General features: G+C 43.0%; 1 protein-coding gene and 1 long non-coding RNA gene across 2 annotated transcripts in view; both read left to right on the top strand.

Moving 5' to 3' along the window:
• The window catches only part of LOC132657041 (uncharacterized), a 49,478-nt gene extending 39,284 nt beyond the window's left edge, over nucleotides 1–10,194 (top strand). The window contains exon 3 of the long non-coding RNA XR_009594883.1: nucleotides 7,906–10,194. This is a non-coding gene — a long non-coding RNA (uncharacterized LOC132657041). The remainder of the gene's footprint in view (nucleotides 1–7,905) is intronic.
• Nucleotides 10,195–12,365: 2,171 nt separating this feature from the next.
• LOC132656871 (actin nucleation-promoting factor WAS-like) lies at nucleotides 12,366–17,052 on the top strand. Its single transcript, XM_060392595.1, has 2 exons — nucleotides 12,366–12,526; nucleotides 15,005–17,052. The coding sequence occupies exon 2, from the start codon at nucleotides 16,133–16,135 to the stop codon at nucleotides 16,466–16,468; it is 336 nt and encodes a 111-aa protein (XP_060248578.1). The 5' UTR covers nucleotides 12,366–12,526; nucleotides 15,005–16,132; the 3' UTR covers nucleotides 16,469–17,052.
• The last annotated feature ends 2,403 nt before the right edge of the window (nucleotides 17,053–19,455 follow it).

The raw sequence follows: 19,455 nt of genomic DNA, 5'->3' as shown, positions 1-19,455 counted from the left end.
CAAGCGCAGGCTTAATAAGAAAAGAATCATTTCCTACATAAAGTGCTCATAAGCGGTTTGCATGTTTAACTGTAGGGGGAGTGAATTTCCATAGTAGGAAAACTCCACTGAATAAAGTGAATCTAATGGTTACTAGGGTTTTGAAAACTTAGAAATAGCTTATAAATATTGGTATATTACCAAGATTGCAAATTACTCTGTTATTAAATCATAAAAGTCTTAACTTTTACCACAATAAGGTTCGGAATGTTCAGTATTCTCTTGCCATTTAACTAGAACACAATTTTTCCTAGATACAAATGGATGTATTAATTTCCATAAAACTGTTATCTTTTTACAGTATATTTAGTTCAGATCCACTTTCTATTTCCACTGAAATAATGGTCTGTGAGACATGGAGTCTATTTTATATGACTAATTAGAATAGTGTATGGGAAAAATAGGTTTGCAGGTAATATTGAAATTAAATATGTTAATCTGCACCTCCATGTGCACATTTTATATGAGCTTTAATTTGCCAAATAAATTATAGTTCTATGTTTATAAGGTGCCCTTGAAAGAGTGTCCTATTTTTGAGTACTAATACCGTGCGGGAAACAAATATACGAAGCTTTTAGCTATAGGCTACACTTGCATAAATTAAGGCGTGAGGGCTTGCTTGGGAAGTAGAACCATAGCATCTCAGCTCTCTTAAACACTCTGAATTGTTAGCATGATTTTTTTTTCACTGTGGTTACTAATATTAAGATAATAAATAATATTTAGTTTCAATATCGCACCCTTCAGCCACGGCGTAAATTCATTTTGAATGCTGTGTTGAATTAATGTACAATAAACATACTGCAGTTTGCTATCAGGAATTCTGGAGGAAATGCAGGAAGTGGGTTCTTTGCTTATGCATTAGCGCCAGCAGTCTTGCTCTGCTTAATTTTAGCTATTTACAAATTGCTCTACTGACAGTCCTCTTCATTTTAATGTGACGGTTTTAAGGTTAACCATAAGTTGTATGGTATAGTACCTGAGGTAGGTTACAGCGCTGATGTAGGAAGACAGGGCCCTTTCCATCACTAGCCATCTGAGGTCAGGCCAGTCAGCTATCCAACTAGGCAAACTGCGAGGCACGGACCTGCCAAGCCACTATATGGCCCAAGAGCTGTTGCAAGCCTCAGAAGAGAGTAGATCACAAAGGAATTGCCAAAGAAAGCAGAGGTGCTGACGCAGAATCCCGTCTCAGTGACAGCAATTGCCAGCCAAGTCTGAGTCAAAAACAAATATGTTTAAAATGTTTTATATTGTTTCTTAATTGGTTAGTTTCTTTCTTTCTCTTTCTTTCTTTCTTTCTTTCTTTCTTTCTTTCTTTCTTTCTTTCTTTCTTTCTTTCTTTCTTTCCTTCCTTCCTTCCTTCCTTCTTTCTTTTTCTTTTTCTTTTTTTGAGACAGTGTTTCTCTATGCAGCCTTGGCAGTCCTGGACTCGCTTTGTAGACCAGGCTGGCCTCAAATGCACAGAGTTCTGCCTCTGCCTCCCTGAGTGCTGGGATTATAGGTTGTTAGTTTCTTTTTATATCTATTTGAATTAAAAGTTATGGAGTTCTGGACTTAAAAAGCAGAACGGGTATGCCGAACTCTCCCTCAACACCCAGGCTTGCACCTAAAGAACCTAGCATGCCAGAGTATAAGACCTGTGTGTGTCAGTTGGCCTGTGCTGCCATAACAAACTGGAACTTACTTCTCACAGTTTGGGAGGCTAAAGGTATGACACTAGGGTGCTAGCATGATTTGGCTCTGGTAAGGGCCCTCTTGTTCCCAGGTGGCTGCCTTTTTCCTTGATCTTCATGTGGCTAAGAGGAAGCAAGCCCTCCTTCCTCTCTTCTGATAAGGACACAACTCTGGTAGACTTAGCCTCACCCTCTGCCTCTATCTAAACCAAGGACTTCTGCCAAGGCTTGATCTTTATCAGAGTCTCATCGCTGGTTCAGGAGTCAATACGTGTATCCGACAGGGAGGGGCGATTCACTTTGTAGTGTGTGCTCAGTTATTTAGCACGACTTCATTTTATTTTTAAACAATTTCTTTTATTACACTCATTCATTAAGAGTATATCTGTGTCTGTGTGGAGGTATGTGTATGTGAGTGAGGGTTCCCATGAATCCTCCCAGAAGTGGAGTGGTACATACGTGGTTTTGAACCACTCAGTATGGGTGCTTCCAGCTGAACTTGGGTCTTCCGCAAGAGCAGCAAGTGCTCTTCACGGTCGAGTGCTTAAGAGAATGAAAAAACACGGGCTCTTCGTGGCTTTTACAGCCAAACACCCATCTGGTAGTGTGGTAGAATGAGTGGACTCTTCCACAGTTACGTTTTCAAGGCACTATGTAGGGTTATAAAGGAAACCAATTATATGGAAAAACAATTAGTAAAAGTATTTAAATGTTGTGATATAGAGATAGGAGTCCATTATTAATACACTGAATAAAATCTCTTATCAGTGAGTCTAATAACTATTAGTTTGAGGCAGTGATGAAAAATTATATTAAAATAGCCATGGTTACTAACATAGCTTAAAAATTCCATTTTTTTGTTCTTATATGCATTTAAAGCCATTTTGATTCTATGCATAGACCCTCATGTTAAGAAGTTCATTTTTTAACATTCTTTTTTTTGAGACTTTCATATACATATACAGCATATTTTTATCATATCCACATTTCAAGGTCTATCTTATGAATTTAGAGTATCTGTGATCATAAAACTATGTTGGATATTATTAAACTTAATAGAAATTTTACCTATTTTTATTGTAAAAGAATTTAGTTTCAAATAATATTTTTAAAATTGTGGGTTTCAGATGAGGATGAATGGATTACTAATTAGTATAAGAGAGACTTAAAACAGGAGAAATTATTGTAACAAGTTCTACTTAGAAGGGCATTATTACAACATGAGAATCCATTTTTAAATCCACTTGCTAAATTCAGACTTACTTCCTTTTGCAACTGACTGATTTAGGAAAACCATATATTTTGTGAGCATTACTAAAATTCCTATCAAGAAAAAATAAATCTGGGTTCACTCCATGTGAAATAGTGCCTGTATGAGTTTTCTCCCTGTAATTCCCGAGTTTGATCCTTTCAAGTAAGGAAGATATATAACCAAAGTGCAAAACTATTTTCTTTATTGGAGATAAACTACTCCTCTCTAAATAGGCCACCCTGAAATGGAGATGGACTCTTTGGAATTATGGTTGAAATGCTGGTTAGGACTTCTTCAGTTAAATAGTCAACTGTCTTTCGCTACAAGGTAACTGGACCACCATTAAGGGGCATGTGATTGCTGGCTGAATCTGTCGAGAAATACCTTAACCCTGGAGGCATATTCAGGTTGGAGTTTTCTTTAGTAAAGTGCAGAGATGATGAGATATGTTACAGGAATTGCAACCAGGCCCTTTCAAGCCGAATCTGAGGATAAGAGTCTTCCCCGTGAAATCAACACTTGGTATGTGGCGCTTCCTGTATTGTGCTCCTGCTCTCCATAAAACAGAGGTGATTTCCAAATCATTTGTGTTTTTCATCTTACATATTCTATCACCAAGTAGAAGAACCTGTAATTGCAATACATATAAATATACATTTTTATGGCACCCAAAACTTCCTTAAAGGATATATCTTACTGTTGTACATTCATCATGTGATAAAATAACTTATAGTTTTAGTGGCTTTGCCAAGACCACAGAAGTCAGAATATGATTCATCTGTCTCCAGATCTGGTGTTCTTTAAACTAGAACCCGTGGTTTTAAAAGTAGATTTATTTTATTTTTATTCATGAGTATGTGTCTGTCTGAATCTGTATCATGTACTTATGGGTGCCCATAAAGGCAAGAAGAGGTTGTTAGAAGTCTAGAACTGGATTACAGATGGTTGTGAACTATTGGAAAAGGGTGTTGGAAAATGAGTTCCAAGCCTCTTAGGTTCTGCGCCTAAAAGCCTATGGCTTAAAAAAAAAAAAAAAAAAAAAAAAAAAAAAAGTTGAGAATCCCTAACAAGAAATCACATTTCAAGAAACAGCCAATGAATACACTAATTGTTTGATCTGTAACCGAGAAAACCAGCCTGACAACCCCCAGAAGTCACCAGGAACTAGGCCATAGGTCACCAACTCCAGAAACAAGGTCATCGAGTCCCCTACCCAAGGAAGAGCCTGAGGATAAGCACAGAAAGAGAAGGTATCTCATCTCAGGTTGGAGCGTCTGTGCTGGGCAGCCCATTGACCTTGTAGTAGAACATTCATGGCACAGAAAATGCCTAACATTCCTGAGGTCTGTAGATAGCTTGCTCAGTGTTAGTTATGTTAGTTAGCCAATCGCTTTGCAATGAGCTTGCCGTTGTTGAATGTCATCCAGTCTTGTCACTGCTAAGCTGGGAATTCCCTGTTCTTGCTCAAACCCCAATAAAAACCCTGCCATGCAGCTGCTCGGGACTCTCCTCTCTGATCCACTGTGTTGGTGATGATAGAGAGACTGAGCTTAAGCCTGAATAAAGATCTTTGCTCTTGCATTTGTGATACGGCTTCTGGTGGTCTTTGGGGACCTGAAGATCTGGGTATAACATAATTACTCATCAATAATCCCTACAGATGCTTAGCATATGTTGTGGTTTCTGCCCACGAGAAGGTTAAAGTCCAGTGATACATACCTGTTGTTCTCTGTTCCCGGGGACTGGATTTCAGCTGGGGTCCTGGAAGTTGGCTTTGGGACAGAGAATGAGCTTCTATTCCTCTCAGGGGCAGCTAGAGCACTTTGGGGCGAGGCCCAATCGTGCAATGTCAGGGTGTGCAAAAGGTTTTCCACAGAGTGTTACAGTCTAGCTCTTTTAGCATGAGGTCACTGGTGGCAAAGCAAACACGGGCAGTCCAAAGCCTAAGGGGATAGCTGCTGTGCTAAGCATAGAAGAGATGTGGGTGGAGGCCCATGCCTGGGCAGTGTGCAGGCAAGGCACAGGTCTGGTGAGGCCCAGGCCTGGCAAGGCCCAGGCCCAGTGGGCCAGAGGGCAGGCCCTGTGAAACCCAGCCCAGAGGAGGAGAAATGACAAATTTCAGATGACCTTGAAGTGAGAAAGCTTAAACCTTTGTTTGTGTGAGATCAAGGGCAATATAAACCCTAGGCAGAGGGAGGGATTTCGAGGTGAGTGTGTTTGATTCCCTGGGGTCAGGAGGTCAGGGGTACTTAATGGTCTTATCAAAAGAAGGAAAATTCAGTACTTAATTATTCTATGGGTAATGGAGTGGGGCTCTCTCCAAGTACAGCTGAAGGTCACTGCTGGACTAAGATCCGTCTAGATGCTGGCTAGAGCAGTTTCTTTATCAGGGAAGGCTCTGGCCTATAATCTGCCCCGAGGACTGTGTGATGCTCCTTAAGAGACCTGGAATCGCCCAGATCAGGGGAGACTTTTTAAACCCCCCACTGAGAAAAGGGAGTCTATCATCATAGATGGAGCACAAATAAGTTGTCTATCCGGAGATGACCAGCTTCAACCTTCTCCAGTGGAGCCCCATAGACGCTGGTATAAATTGACGTAATTACAGGAAGGGTGATTGTGTAAAGGTGCTAGCGAGGAGGGCCTTTCTTCTACTGTACGCTTGCCATCTGCACGCGCTGTACTGCTACCTTTATACTGCCCATATGCAGAGCTTTGGTGTGCAGAGTATAGACTTTGGTGTCTTTCTGTTTGGGTTGAGTCCTTCATCCTGTTTGAGCTAGACCTCTCTGCCCTTCAGCCTCTTCCTCTGTAAAATACAACAGTACTACCTCTAAAAGTTCTGCTGCAGACACATAGCAAGACAGTACCTGGAATGCTTAGGCAAACACCCAATATATAGTGCTTTATACACAGAAGCTATCGCACTTAGTCGTTTCTTAGTGGACGACATGCGTCCCCTAGAACTTATCCCCACACTTTGTCTTGGATTAATGTTCTCAACTAATGCATGACCATCTAGGAGCCATCATGCCCCTGCCCAGGCCCCCAACGTTTCAGCTTCAAAGTGAAATGTCTTATATCAATATGACCTGGTCCTTTTCCTAAACCCGGCCTAATATTCTGGCTAAGAATCAGTTTTTCACCTCTAGTCTTACAGGTGGCAGAGGTGGGGCTCAGATCTTTGTTGAAATTCCGCAATGTGCAATTTAAAGTTAGATTGCCCTTCAAACTGACACAGTAAAACAAACAGTTTTATAAATGAAAACGGCTAATCTGGAATTGATCATGGCTAAGAACTTCATTTCTTATTCATCCTTTTCATACAAGGTTGACATCATGCAACTGAGCACTAATATTGTACTTCATTGTGGGACTCACTGGAGTTAGAGGAAATTAAAGGCACAGAGAATGGGCAGGAACCAGAGACTGTTTATAGTCCCTTATTTCAGACAGTAATTAGATTTAAAGGTAGGTATGTCTAATTAAAGCAGTTGCTGCAGCAAATTTTCCTGTTGGAATCTTTGTCTTTTGAACTATTCTGCTTCTGAAGAAGTCAAGTTACATAGAAAGAGAGTGTATGGGAGAACTGCATTACACAGACCTCAGGAAAACTGTGCAGGTCTTTGGCTGCAAGTACGTCTCTTAGAAGCATTCTGCAACTATTTCAGTTTGTGTGTAGGTGTCTGGGTATGTGTGTGTGTGTGTAGGACGAACACTGAGTAAAAGCACAAATATTTACCCGAAAAAAAATACCATGATAGGAAGTAAAAATTTAAATTAATACATGAAGCAAATTAGAGCATCTGAGCAGATCCTGTCCAGAGCCCTTGCAGACTTGAGGCAGGAGCCTGGAGCCTGCTCAGAGCACACGCTCCTAAGCCGGCTGGGCACTTGACCTCAGTTCTGTTTCTGCCGCTCTGAGTTCAGGGAAGGTGGAGGATCAGCAGGGATGAGCTGAAGGTGATAAATAAGCCCCGCGCTCATGGCTGGCTGGACCGTACTGAACTCTGTAGCCCTGTTGCATGCTGCTCAGTGGGGAGATTGATGGCCTGCAAGGAGAGGCCCTTTGTGCGTTCAGAGCAGCCTCCGGGCAAGCATTTCTGAATGCTCTCAGGTGACCCCCCCCGCGCCCTCCACCGAGGCACACACATGCACACGTGCACATACAGACAGATTTTCAGAAGCCAAGCTTGAAGGGGGGAGGGCAGGGGAACTTTGTCAAAGCCTAATGAGACCCTTTCTGCTTCTTGTTATCCTGGATCTTGACACTTGGGTACAGAGGTTGCACCCTCTAACTGGCCTGCGATGCGCTGTTCATGTCTCTCTACTGATTTTGTTCTGTGCAACTGGAAAGCAAATCTTGGTTGAGTTCAGTAGAACCACACCTACAGTTTCTAACGAGGTGAAACTATCAACCATCTCAGTCTGCTCCCGAGACCGAGTGTAACTGCTACTTAATGGCAGTGGTTTTTGTTCAGTTGTGGGGCTGGCCTTAAGCTTGTGGTCTTCCTGTCTCAGCTCACTAAGGAGCTGGAATGACAGGTCTGTGCCACCAAGCCCGTGTTTGAGAATGAAAGTGTTAACTTGAATTACATAGTTAAGGTAAAAGGTGTCATGTTCAAGGCCTCTAAGCCCAGCATTACTGAGAGTGCCCCTAAGTGGAGGTACCCCCAATTCACAACAGTGCAGAACACTAGAGTTGATATGTAGCACAGAGATGTTTTCAGAGACTGCCCTCAGTTAATATCTCAGAGTTCCAGCTTCTTTGATGTACGCTTTGTTTTCCTGGAACACTGGGTTTGTGTGATTTTATTTTTCTTTACTTTTTGTGTCAACTTTCCCAAAGTAATACAACCAGAATACCATCGCTGATTTAAGTCTCTCTGGAGACAGCCCTGCCATTGATTATCTCTTCCCTTCAACTCTCCTCTACAGAAACTTGGTGTCCAGATGTTTCAGAATCCAGATGGCCCATGAATCCTCTATTACCCAGAAAGGAGGCCGATGTGCTAGAAAGTGGAACATTTAAAAGGAAAAACATCATTTAGCACCGGCATGGAATGACAGCATACAGGGCTCAAGGAAAGGCTTCCTGTGCTGAAGCAGCAACTTAAAAATCACGCATGAGGCTCCATCAGCAAACCTGGTTTCAGCCTTGCTTCTTCCCCCATCACCAGTAAGAGGCCTGCAGAGGTCCACCCTCTCTAAAGGGCCAACAGCATGGAAGAACGCTCACGTACAATTTAAAGTAGCAGCTAAAATTGGAATGGTCACAAGAAAGCCCGCTTCTTTGCAATTAAATTGACAAGCTGTCTGTGATTACCCTAGGGAACTTGGCAGCCGAGTGAAAAAAAGGCTGCAAGTGTTGAAAGGTCTAACACAACTTACTAAGTGGACAAAGACCACATCTGCTTAATATACTGATTGGGAGAGTTGTGGAATGCGCTTGGCTACATTAGGCAAGGAGAGATGCTAATGATACCTTTCCCTCCTTAAAACCCTCTGCTCAGGACCCATTTTATAAATTTCCCACAAATATTTGGAAGCATGCATTGAAACAAAAATTGCTGCCCAGCCATACAGTACGGATTTTATTTACTATGAGCCAACCATCCCAGATTACCAGAATTGAGCCAAAACCTCCCCTCAAGTTATGTGAAAGTTATACGCAATTGATACAAAAACTGGATACAGGAGAGACCCTGTCTGGTAACAATCAGCAACTGGAGATGGCGGGGCGGAGGGGAGGGGGACAGTCTAGCACAGCTATTTATTAGGCAAGAATTACGTGGGATTTCCATTGTTAGGCCCTTTGAGTGGGGCAAAGTTGAAACTTAGGTTACAAAAGGCAGGCACAATGGTAGTAGATTTTGCATAGCAGCAATTTGTGACACATACACACATGTCCATTTCATCTGTGTCTTTGTAAGTTTAGTGTTCTGTCTTTTATAAGGAAAAACGCACGCATTGATATTCCCTTCCATTAAATAAGGGGGTGGTGGCTATTTCTGTTTGACTGTGTGCTCTCTCCGAAGGATGAGGATTGTTTAATTTAGCAATCCTGGAAATGGCTTGTGACAAATTCCAAAGCAGGACTACCCTGAGCAGGATTTCTGAAGCACAGTACCTTTTACGACCCCAGCTTTCATGTCAGAAAGAGAGATTTCTCCGATTACCTGGCCATGTTGAGACCTGGTCTTTGAGACTGTGTGGAACCTCAAGAAAATTATTCAGTGCTCTTAGGCCACTTAGGTACTCCATGCTTGTCAACATTGCATAAATATTCCTTAATATGTCCTTTGAACGAATTAATCAGTACCTTTTAGAAGTACAACACATTGCACTTTACAGATTTTTTTTTTCCCTCCAACATGTTCTTTTTCCCCCCTTCCTCATAACAGCTCTGTGGATTAGATTTCGTCCCCACTTTAAAGATGAAGGAAGGGACTCTCGGAAAGGTTAAGTGAGTGACTTGCCTAAGGTCACATAGTAATTGGCAAAGCTGAGAGTCTTTGCGCTATAATCAAAGAGAGTCTGAGCGCTGGGCCTAATGTGGAGCATAGTGTGAGATGTTTTTTAAAAAAAGTCCTTCATTTGCAAAACCTAAGTCAACACATTTGTGTAAATTGAACATTCAAACTTCCCTTTTGGGATAACTGGATGAGATGATACATGTCTGCTGATGCCTTCAGCCAGACTCCGAAGACTCTGAATCTAATTATTGAGGAAAAAAAACCCTCGTGCTCCTTCCTCCCATCATGCTGAAGGTTGTACACTTATGTACTCATTACGTGAGTTTTCTAAGAAAATGTGCATCTGGTAAGAGACTGCTGTAACATCGCTGTTCCGAAATGCCCCCACGGCTACAGCTTGTCCAATGCTTTGTACGAAACTGGAACGGAATGTTTTTTTTTTTTTTTTGACGCTAATTATGATTTCTGACAGATAGTAACCAAATCGTGCTCAAAAATGATAGTTTGAGATCATCCAAGTCTCGATTATCCATGGCAATAGGGACTAGAAATAGCATGGATAATTGAAAGCCAGAGACAAGTACAAACCTCATTTTACAAATAGCTCCAGTTTCATCCCTCAGCAAACCCTTAACTGTAGCTGATAACATAATTAAGGTGCCTAGTTCGAGGTTTTATCTTTCTGTCTTGCTCTGATTGAGATATTGCTAAATGGAAAACTCACTTCAAAAATAGGTAAAGAAGGAATAAAGAGCCAACTGGAGTAAAATACGTCTTGTCTCCTTTTGACAACTGGTAAATGTGTGGAACTTGATAATTCTCTCTTAAGTAGAAAGTTTTAAAAAGACATTTATTTAAAAGGTGGTGTGCCAAGTGTGTGTACCATATGGTGCAGTTCCCAAGGAGGCCAGAAGAGGACGCCTGATTCTTTGAATCTGGAGTTACGAGTTCTAGGCATTTGGGTGCTGGGAACTGAACCCAGGTCCTCTGAACTCAATGCTCCCAACCTCTGAGCCGTTTCTCTGGCCTCACAATAAATGCTTTTTAATGAGACAAATATATGGCAAGAAAACATTTTCGCCTCATTCTTTTCTTGCTGAGCATAGCAGATTACTGGGATTAGCCAGTTTTGTGCCTACCTCATATTTTAAAGCATTGTCTATTAGACTTAATTCCTTCCTGTTGTGATAAAAAAAAACACTCTGAAAAAGCATCTTAATAGAGGAAATGGTAACAAATAAAATAAAAAAGAAAAGAAAAACCAGAGGAAATGGTTTATTTTAGCTCACAGATCTAGGCATAATAAATTATGCCTAGATCTGTGAGCTAAATCAGGGCAGCGGGAACTAAAAGTAGCTGGTCATATCTAATCTGCAGCGAGGAGTGGAGAGCAACCCCATGCATCCTGACAAGTGGACAGTTAACTCAGACATCACATTAGCCCTACCCAGTCATGTAAGCCAACCTGTCAATTCCCACCTCAAGGACAGACCCAAGCTTCGTTAGACATGTAACGTCATCATACAAGAGTCAGATGCAGAAGAATGCTGGGGTTCTCCATTACACCACAGACCAGCACATGGTTCTTAAAAAAAAAAAAAACCCTCTCAGATTACTAGGGGAGGACTAGAGCAGCCTCGTCATCTGCAGAAGCAAGGAGAAATTGCTGGTGATCTTGCAAATGAAAATTCTCATCTATGTTACATATGGAGCATAGGCATACATTTAGCTACTGCACTACAGAGTCTCTTAAAAACCTTTTAGATGAGCTCAGGCCACTTGATCCCATCATGAGGATGTTGCCTCTTTAGCCAAGGAAAGTATACGAAGCCATGGAGAAGGGGAAATAATTTGGTGTTTAATTTTGCAACAGTGTTAACCTGGACTTTAAGGAGAGGTGCTTCCCCCCTAGGTTTGTGTGATAGAGACAGTTGAGAGATTTGGAGGCCGTACCTGAACCAGTCATCGCTGCCTCCTTATCGCTGGCCCTTATTTTCCCTCTTGTCCTTATAGGGGAAAACATGAGTTTAGGACCCAGTTCAAGTTCCTCATCTCCCTGTTTCTTTACCGGCTATGGTCAGATGATACAATTTTGCTCGCAAATTGTATGCAAAACTTTACTGAGCAAAGCCCCGCACAAAGCAATATTTTTCCATCAAAAGATACAAACCAGTAACACTAACACAGACAACCCCCCCACTCATACCTTTGCTTTTGCTTAAAATGCAGATATAAAACATACATAGGTGAAGCAGCCATCTTGTGACCACAGGGTAAAATTCCCCAGATTAAGGATGACAACAGGAAAGGAAGAACATGAGTCACTGAGGGAATTGTGGGGTCTGTGACATTTGTCATGTCCTTTCTGTCTCCAAGAGACAAACCATTTTAGTGGAGTTTCTTGACATAGGTGCAAGTAATATGACCCGTTACACAGGTTTTTGAGAGTGTTGTCTTGAAGATACGGCTTCCTGGCAGCTAACCCCCTTTTTTTCATATTAAAATAATTTCTTTTGCATCCTTTGAAGTTGTGACACATTTTAGCCATAATTTCTTGTACCTACTGGTCCTGTTTGTTTGTCAATCCTGCTGGTTTGACTGGGCCGCAGTGATGACTATTTCTATACAGGGATTTCTATAAAGCTATACAGGGATTTCCAGAGCATCTATCAATTCCTAATTGCCAGACAATTTATAGACACGTATAAACATATCACCTTTTACTTGATGTTTCCTGAAGCCACGATAAAACTTGTAATTTGACATCCAGAATGAAAAATGTGCATGTTGAGTAAACACATGTACATATGAAGAAAATTACCAGGGAAGACTCTGTTCTGATTTAAGCGTGCCCCATAGGCTCATGCTCTGAATACTTTGGTCCTTAGTTGGTGATGCTGTTAGGCGGAGCCCAGAGGAGGCGGAGCCCAGAGGAGGCGGAGCCCAGAGGAGGCGGAGCCCAGAGGAGGCGGAGCCCAGAGGAGGCGGAGCCCAGAGGAGGCGGAGCCCAGAGGAGGCGGAGCCCAGAGGAGGCGGAGCCCAGAGGAGGCGGAGCCAGAGGAGGCGGAGCCCAGCTGGAGGAAGTACTGAGCTTTGGGAGTTTGCAGCAGCATCCTACTTGCAGTTCACTCTCTTTGCTTCATGTTTGTGGTTGAGGATGTTCTCTGTCAGCTTCCTATTTTGACTGCCTGCTTTTAACCCTCCCTTGTCATTATGGCCTCTCCCTTTAGAACAGGTAGCCATGATACTCCTCTTTATGTCGCTTTAGTCTTGGTAACTTATAGAAAGTAACCAATTTAGATGACAGTGTAACCAACCAAGGTGTGCCAAGGATGCTTGACAAGATCTGCACGAGTGCCGTCTACCGCACAGTCTAGAATTTAAACCTGTGGCTGACAGTAGTCTGCCGGTATTATGAATGAGTCAGTCTTCTGATATCTGGAAGTGGGGAATTACAGCCCAGGCCCACGGGGTTGGATAACACATCATAAAAAGGGGGTCATGAATTAAGCAGCCATAAAGTTTTCACCACTTTTTTCTTCTTATGAAAACACCCAGACTTCTGAGGCTAAGTACTAACAGCACCTCCTATGTCACCAACAATTTTCTGTGCTCAGGTAGGAGAGAGATCCACGTGGCTGTGAGTGAGTTCTAGCAGGGCAAGGCTCAATCACCTGATTCCTCAATGGCATCACATTATGGGTGCTCCATCCACGGGGGACTGAATTTGTAGGAACAGGGAATTCAGGTTTTCAGGCTCTTCATTCTGCTTTCTTCTGCCTTCCCAGCAGAGAGAAAGTGAGGCACAATGAGAAGAAAAGGGTATGTATCAGGATTCTATTTTCAGAGGCTTCAGCAAAAATCCCGAAAAACTCTGAGCAAAGCAAGAATGATAAATAATTTGTGCTTTAGCTTCAGTAGTATAGAGATGGTGAAATTATCACAAGTAAGAATTAGCAACCAGTGGGAGACAGTTGCTAATTGTTAAAAATGTTTATATATCCATAAATTATGCTTTAAATGGCTTATGGGTATCCTACATAAATGTTGCTCCCTTTTAGTTTATATGCTAATTTCTTAATAATTTCTTGAGCATTTTAATAAAATTTTCCATCTCTGTAAGAAATGTTTAATTGAATGGGAAAACATATGACAGTTATAGGTAATTATGACCAGAGGAAACTCACTATCTGGGCCACGTCCCACAATGCGGATACCATTATTCATCAGAGATAAATTATTCGTGTGGAAGAAACTCTCTGTTGCAGGCAGATTCCTTGTCTAATCAGGCAGTAAGCATGAAGGGGTGTGACTATTTCTCTTGATCAGGTTTCCAACAACGTTTGCTTACTTCTGTGTGGTAGATGGTCAGCACTTAACTTGATCTTTTACCAGCCTTTGAAGTCAGCAAGAAGTAGAAACTCAGGTATGTGAGACAGTGGTTTAGAACAGCTTTTTAGAAACACCAGGACACAATTTTAGGTCCAAAAGATTAGACCTTTGTCTAGGCTGTCCAGTCTCATTAAAAGGCAAAACAAGACAAAGAGAAGGGAAAAACCCACAGGGTTGTCAATGAAACCTCAGCCACGATTCCATTATTTCTGTGGTGAAACAATGGCAATAAAGTCCGAGTTTCTACCGGCCTTGAGGACCGACCAACTGAGAAGTGATCTCCTTTGCACAGGGGAGCCCAGGTACTTCTAAAATCGAGTATTTTAAAGAAAAGATGAGCAGTATTACTTTCTCACACAAAAAGCAATGAACTGGAACCCTGGAAAACATTCAGAGGCCGTCATGAAACAATGACATGTGAATCCCATGTAACTGAACAACAGCGGATCCTCATCAGGTGGGCGGCACGCCTCGAAGGTGTGCGCCAGATGCAGGAGCAGAGAGCTTCAATTGTCTCCACCCGTGTCTGTGCTGCTCCGATTCCACCTGTCGGAGATCTGACCGGGTGCAGGATGCCGAATCCCACAGTAGGTGGAGGACCCTGGGTGTGGTAGGACCTGACCTTCTCACCAAGGCTCTCTAGGGGCCGCTATGGTTCACCTCAACATGGCCATGCCTTCCATCAGTTCACCCTCGGGAGAACACACCACCTTCTTCCTCAGACACACAGACTCTTCCTCTCACAGGTCCTTCTGTGAACCTGCTCTGTTCATCACCCATCACAATGCGGGCACGGCCTTTTCCCACACGGCGCTTCCTCCATGTGATTTTGGCTGTTGTCCGCGATGCCTTCCAATCTGCTGCTTTCTTTCCACAGTCTTCATTCGACTCCATTATTTTTCTGCAGAGTTTCTGCCCTTTCTCTGGCTTGCCTTGGGCTCCCGAATCTTCAAGCTTGTTTTAGAACCTGTACCTGTCATCCAAAACCCTTCTTGCAGCACACTAATTTTCTTGAAATGCTGTGGATGGCCCCTTTTCCAGTGCCTCCCAAGAGGCTGGAGGTGAAGGTCCAGGAGCAGGGTATAGGTTGACAGTGGTGTGAGCTCTCAAGCCAGACAGGGAGGTCACCTAACTTTTCTAATTCTCTGTTTGCTTCCACATAAAACAAGGAGGTTCCTTCTGGCTCCGAATTTCATGGGTGTCGAATTTCTCTGCAGTTACAGAGAGGGATTAGAGACATTTACAGTGAGATTGCTGCACGAGGAAAAAGCCCACCCTGACAAACAAGCCAGTCGCTTAACAAGAAGCCAGAGTTTTTATTTGATGGCAGGGCAACAACAACAATGACGACAACAACAACAACAAAAACCCTGCAAGATTCGGGGCTGAGAGAGGCATGGTGGCCCTTCTGACCCGGGAGCAAGCCAGCACTTTACTGGATTGGTTAAAGCTGGTCTGGTGAAATAGATTCTGTCGCACTTTGACATGAGCTCTTTGCTTTTCCCAACTCAGTACCAGGTTTTAAAGATCTGTTTCTCAGCTGTCTAGAATGTTTCCATTCCTTCATAATGGAAAATAATCGTGACCTTTCTTTTAAACAAAAAATCACTGCCTTGTAGATCCGGGAAGCGAACAAGGATAACACAGTTTTGCGTGGCTGACGCGGCGTATCTGAGGCATCAAACACTGCCCCAGTATAAACACACGAGAGCCGGGTCCTTGCTGTTAGGCCTCTGCTGAGATCGATTGCAAGCTAGGGGTTGGAAAGCAAGTATCATTCTGGAACCATGGTTTACCAACAGTTTCATTTTCCCGAGGCAACTTTCCGGTAGCAAGCTGGGAAAAGCGCAACCAGTGCTCAACTGGAGGAGGACTGCATTAGGCATGATTTTTTTCTTTTTTTCTTTTCAAAGTACTGGCTCTCACAAAAGTTACTTTCATAGACTGCACGCATAACGTATTTGGGCCTGGCTCACCCAACCTGCAAAATGTTATTTTGATTAAAGGAGGGAAAGAGAGCCCACAAAATTTTTGAGCTGCCCATCGTACCTTGGTGGGTGGCTTTCTGGGAGGAGGGGATTAGTGGGGTGGGAAGCTGCTTTTGCCTCCTAGTCTTTCCTAATGGACTATTAAAAGTGTTTAATAACCTCATTTTTTCAAGGCCCGGGCTCTTTTTTCGGTGATGGAGGAAAAAAGGCCTTGGAAGCTCCATTCCCTATCTCCCGGAGCGGTTTGCCTCCTGGACCTCCCAGCCACCTCTCCGCTTCCGTTCTGGAAAAAAAAAAAGGCCCAAACTGATGCAGAATCTGGACCTCATGGAGACAGGGAGCCTTGAGGAGCATCCGGATCGCCCACCACCCTGTGCAGGCGCCCCGGTGGGGTGGGGTGGGGCGCGGGGAGGCGCGGGCTCCGGGGGCCGCGGGGCAGCAGCGAAGCGGTTAAGCGGCAGCCGGCGGGCGAGCGGGCAGGGCGGAGGCGCGCAGGAGCGGCGCCCGCGGCAGCCCCGGCGGCAGCTGCGGCGAGCGGAGCGGGGAGCGAGCGGGCCGCGCCCAGAGACCCGCAGAGAAAGGGCAGCGCCGCCGCCGGCTGCCGGCCTCGGCGCGGTTAATCACGCGCTCCCCTCTCGCTGCTGATTTGCGAGAGCAGATTAATCAGAGAGCGCGGCTTGATGAAATTTGCTGTTATTGTGCCCATTTTTAGCAACATCTTTTATTATCTTCATTATTCATTTACAGGGGACCGGCATCAATTATGCAAATGAGTTCACAGACTTTGCAGATTACTTCATTTGCCGCTATTGTTTGTGGAAATTTAATTATTAAATATTATTAAGCTTGCGTTTTCTTCAATTTTCCAAGGCTTAGTTTCATTTGATTTTTCCTCCAGCTGCTCGTCGCTCCTTTCGGTGCCAAAACTGTTCCTCATCAAAGCGGCTCTGGCATGTGAAGACCAAATAAAATCTCCTCAATTTAATAATTTTGATGTTAGTCCCTTGTTCTCAGCTGCTTGCTCAAAGCAATGCAGAGAGGAACGCAGAGCACATTCAGTTTAATGAGCAGAAATTGAATTCAAGTTTGTTCGGAATTGACTTCAATTAAGCAGAGTCTTAATGATAAATTAATCTCTTTTCTTTATTCCCTAGAATTTGTTTTTCAAAGTAGGAAATTGGACTACATTGAAAGACCAAATAAAGAATACCAATTTTAACTAGATCATGGAGCTGATAGCAAAATTTAATTCTTTATAGTAAGGTACTTGGACAAACAGCGTTCTTTCCGTAGCGTGTATTATAATTTATATTCATTGTTACCACTTACACATTCGTGGTGTGGATGAAATGGCAGTTGAATTAAATATAGGCTTGTAATAGACTTCAGAGTTTTAATCTTTATTAAGAAACTCTAATTGAATGCATAATTAGCTTTTCAGACTTTGGGAAATTCGGTTTAATATGTGGGTGAACTGAAAATATTGATCAGGAATTTTAAGGCAATTCTCCCGCGTGGGTTTTTTTTTTTTTTTTTTTTTGGAGAGAAATGATCTGGCATTTTAAAGCCGAATGGCAAGAAGTGTAGGGACGAGGAGTTAGGTTCATCCTGTGTTGTTAGGGACAGGCCTCCGGGGCTTCCTTGGAACCAGAGCCAATACTGGCAATTTCAAGTTCCTTTTATTAAAATCTCTAATGTTCCTTCAGGCCACCAAATCCATTATCCCTGTGCAGACCCCCCTGGACGTCAAACTCACAGCGGCTTGGGGATTTTAATGAGGACATCCATATTGATTTTTTTTTTTTTTTTAACACTTGTTTGGGTTTGCTGCCACTGTCAAAAATATACCTGACTTTTTTTTTTCCCCCACCTGCATCATGGATCATCTTTTTTGGAACAGGTAGAGACTAATTCTCCATGCTCCAGCCCACAAATCACTCTATCTACATATGCCAAATGCTATTATTGCAGTGACCTTAAGAGAGAGATTGTTTGTTCCAAAGAACTTCAAGCTGTTCACTGTGGTCTATTCCTAGTCACAAATTTAAAAGACACCAGCGACGGGAAATGCATCCAGGCTCTGTGCTGTGTCACAGAGCCCACAGCTTCCTGCTCCCTGCTCCTTCCAAATATTCATTTTATTACTCTTGGACATTCAGACACAGTACGTGCAAATTCGACTTGACTGTGAATTTTAAACTGAATGGAACACGTTATCTTCACAAGGAGGTTATCTTCCTTGTGTGACAGTACTATGCCCAGTGCTGTCCTGATGCTCCCTGCTCTATGTAAGAATTAAAGATTTATATAATAATAGAATTCTAAAACTGAAAGTCCTCTTTAAAAAAAGAATCACCTAGCCCATTGCCTATGTTTTATAGATGAGAAAACTGAGTCCCATAAATGTAACACAATTTTCCCAAGGCTGCATATTCAGCTAGAGGCAGGGTCAGGATGAAAATTTGCAGATAGGTTAACTTCTAGACCAAAGACTCCCTGGACCCTCTCCCCCACCCTTTTCAAGGCTGCTTATATGTTGAATAGTGACAGCTTTGAGTAAATGGAAACTAGCTTTAAAAAGACAGGAATTAATTTATTGTCTTGTTCAAACTGGGAAATATATTGATTAAAGTGCATAAAAGCACACACAAATGCAGTAAGCTTATTTATCTGGGACATAGACAGTTGGGGAGCCTAAATAATGGGATTGTTTTGTGTTCTGCTTTAGTGAAAGGGAAACAAATGAAAAGTTAATAGGCTAGTATGTTTTTTTTTTTTAAGAAAACAAACAAACAAACCCAGAAATATTGCAGTACTGTAGGATCAGTAATGTACTGAGTCCTGTATTTTGTCTTAGGGCTTGGCAATGTTTTAGGTATTATATGCCCAGTATTTTTTAATTTCACCGGCTAAGAAATGGTGGAACCCCAGTCTTCCCTCATGTGGTTGCAATCATTTATTTGTTTAGCCTGGCTACTGGGCAGTTCGCCAGATTTTGAAAATGGAGGAGTGATAAGTCTAGGAAGGGGGTCACCATCAAGCTAGGGTGAGCCGAGAAAGGAGAGAGTAATTACAGCGTGAAATAGGAAGGGTTTGGTGTGAGTGGAGGTGAGCAGTGGGCGGGGACCAGGGATGCTCAGGCTGTGGCTGTGGACAAGGCCTCCTGACAAACCCCCACATCCTCTTGGGTGACATTACCAAGTTGAAGATGGTTGTGGTACGAAATGGGTGGACACAGGGATGTTTTACAAGGTAGAGGAAAAGCATGAGTATGGTAAGGCGCTGTGAGATAGAATGATCTTGGCTGACGGTTTGAGCAGGACTTCTAGGGAACTGAACTGCAAAAGCAGGGTTGGGACCATTTCTGTTCAAGGTTAAAGACAGCATTTACCTTTGTTGTCTGGGCTGGGGTGGGGGGTAGAAGTTTAAGCAGGTTTCACTAGCATGCAGATGTTCCCAGGCATGGAGTGCTCATCTTCAGCTCCTGTTAACTAATGTCTTAGAACTTCAGTGGTGAGTAGTTACAGTCAGGCTAGCGGGACTTGGAGGAATACCCGGGAACATGACGTGGAAGAGAGCAGGAAAGGCCGGGCATTGGGGAGGGCAGGAGGCAGGCACATTTATGCTTGGCC

The sequence above is a fragment of the Meriones unguiculatus genome, chromosome 10 (genome assembly GCF_030254825.1).
Source record: "Meriones unguiculatus strain TT.TT164.6M chromosome 10, Bangor_MerUng_6.1, whole genome shotgun sequence".
NCBI classification, from domain to species: Eukaryota; Metazoa; Chordata; class Mammalia; order Rodentia; family Muridae; genus Meriones; species Meriones unguiculatus.
The sequence above is the reverse complement of the archived record's forward strand: the minus strand, read 5'-3'. Positions and strand labels throughout refer to the sequence as shown.

Bases quoted from the DNA above. Each gene is read 5' to 3' on its own strand.
- LOC132656871 (XM_060392595.1), top strand. From the start codon at position 16,133: ATGCAGAATCTGGACCTCATGGAGACAGGGAGCCTTGAGGAGCATCCG.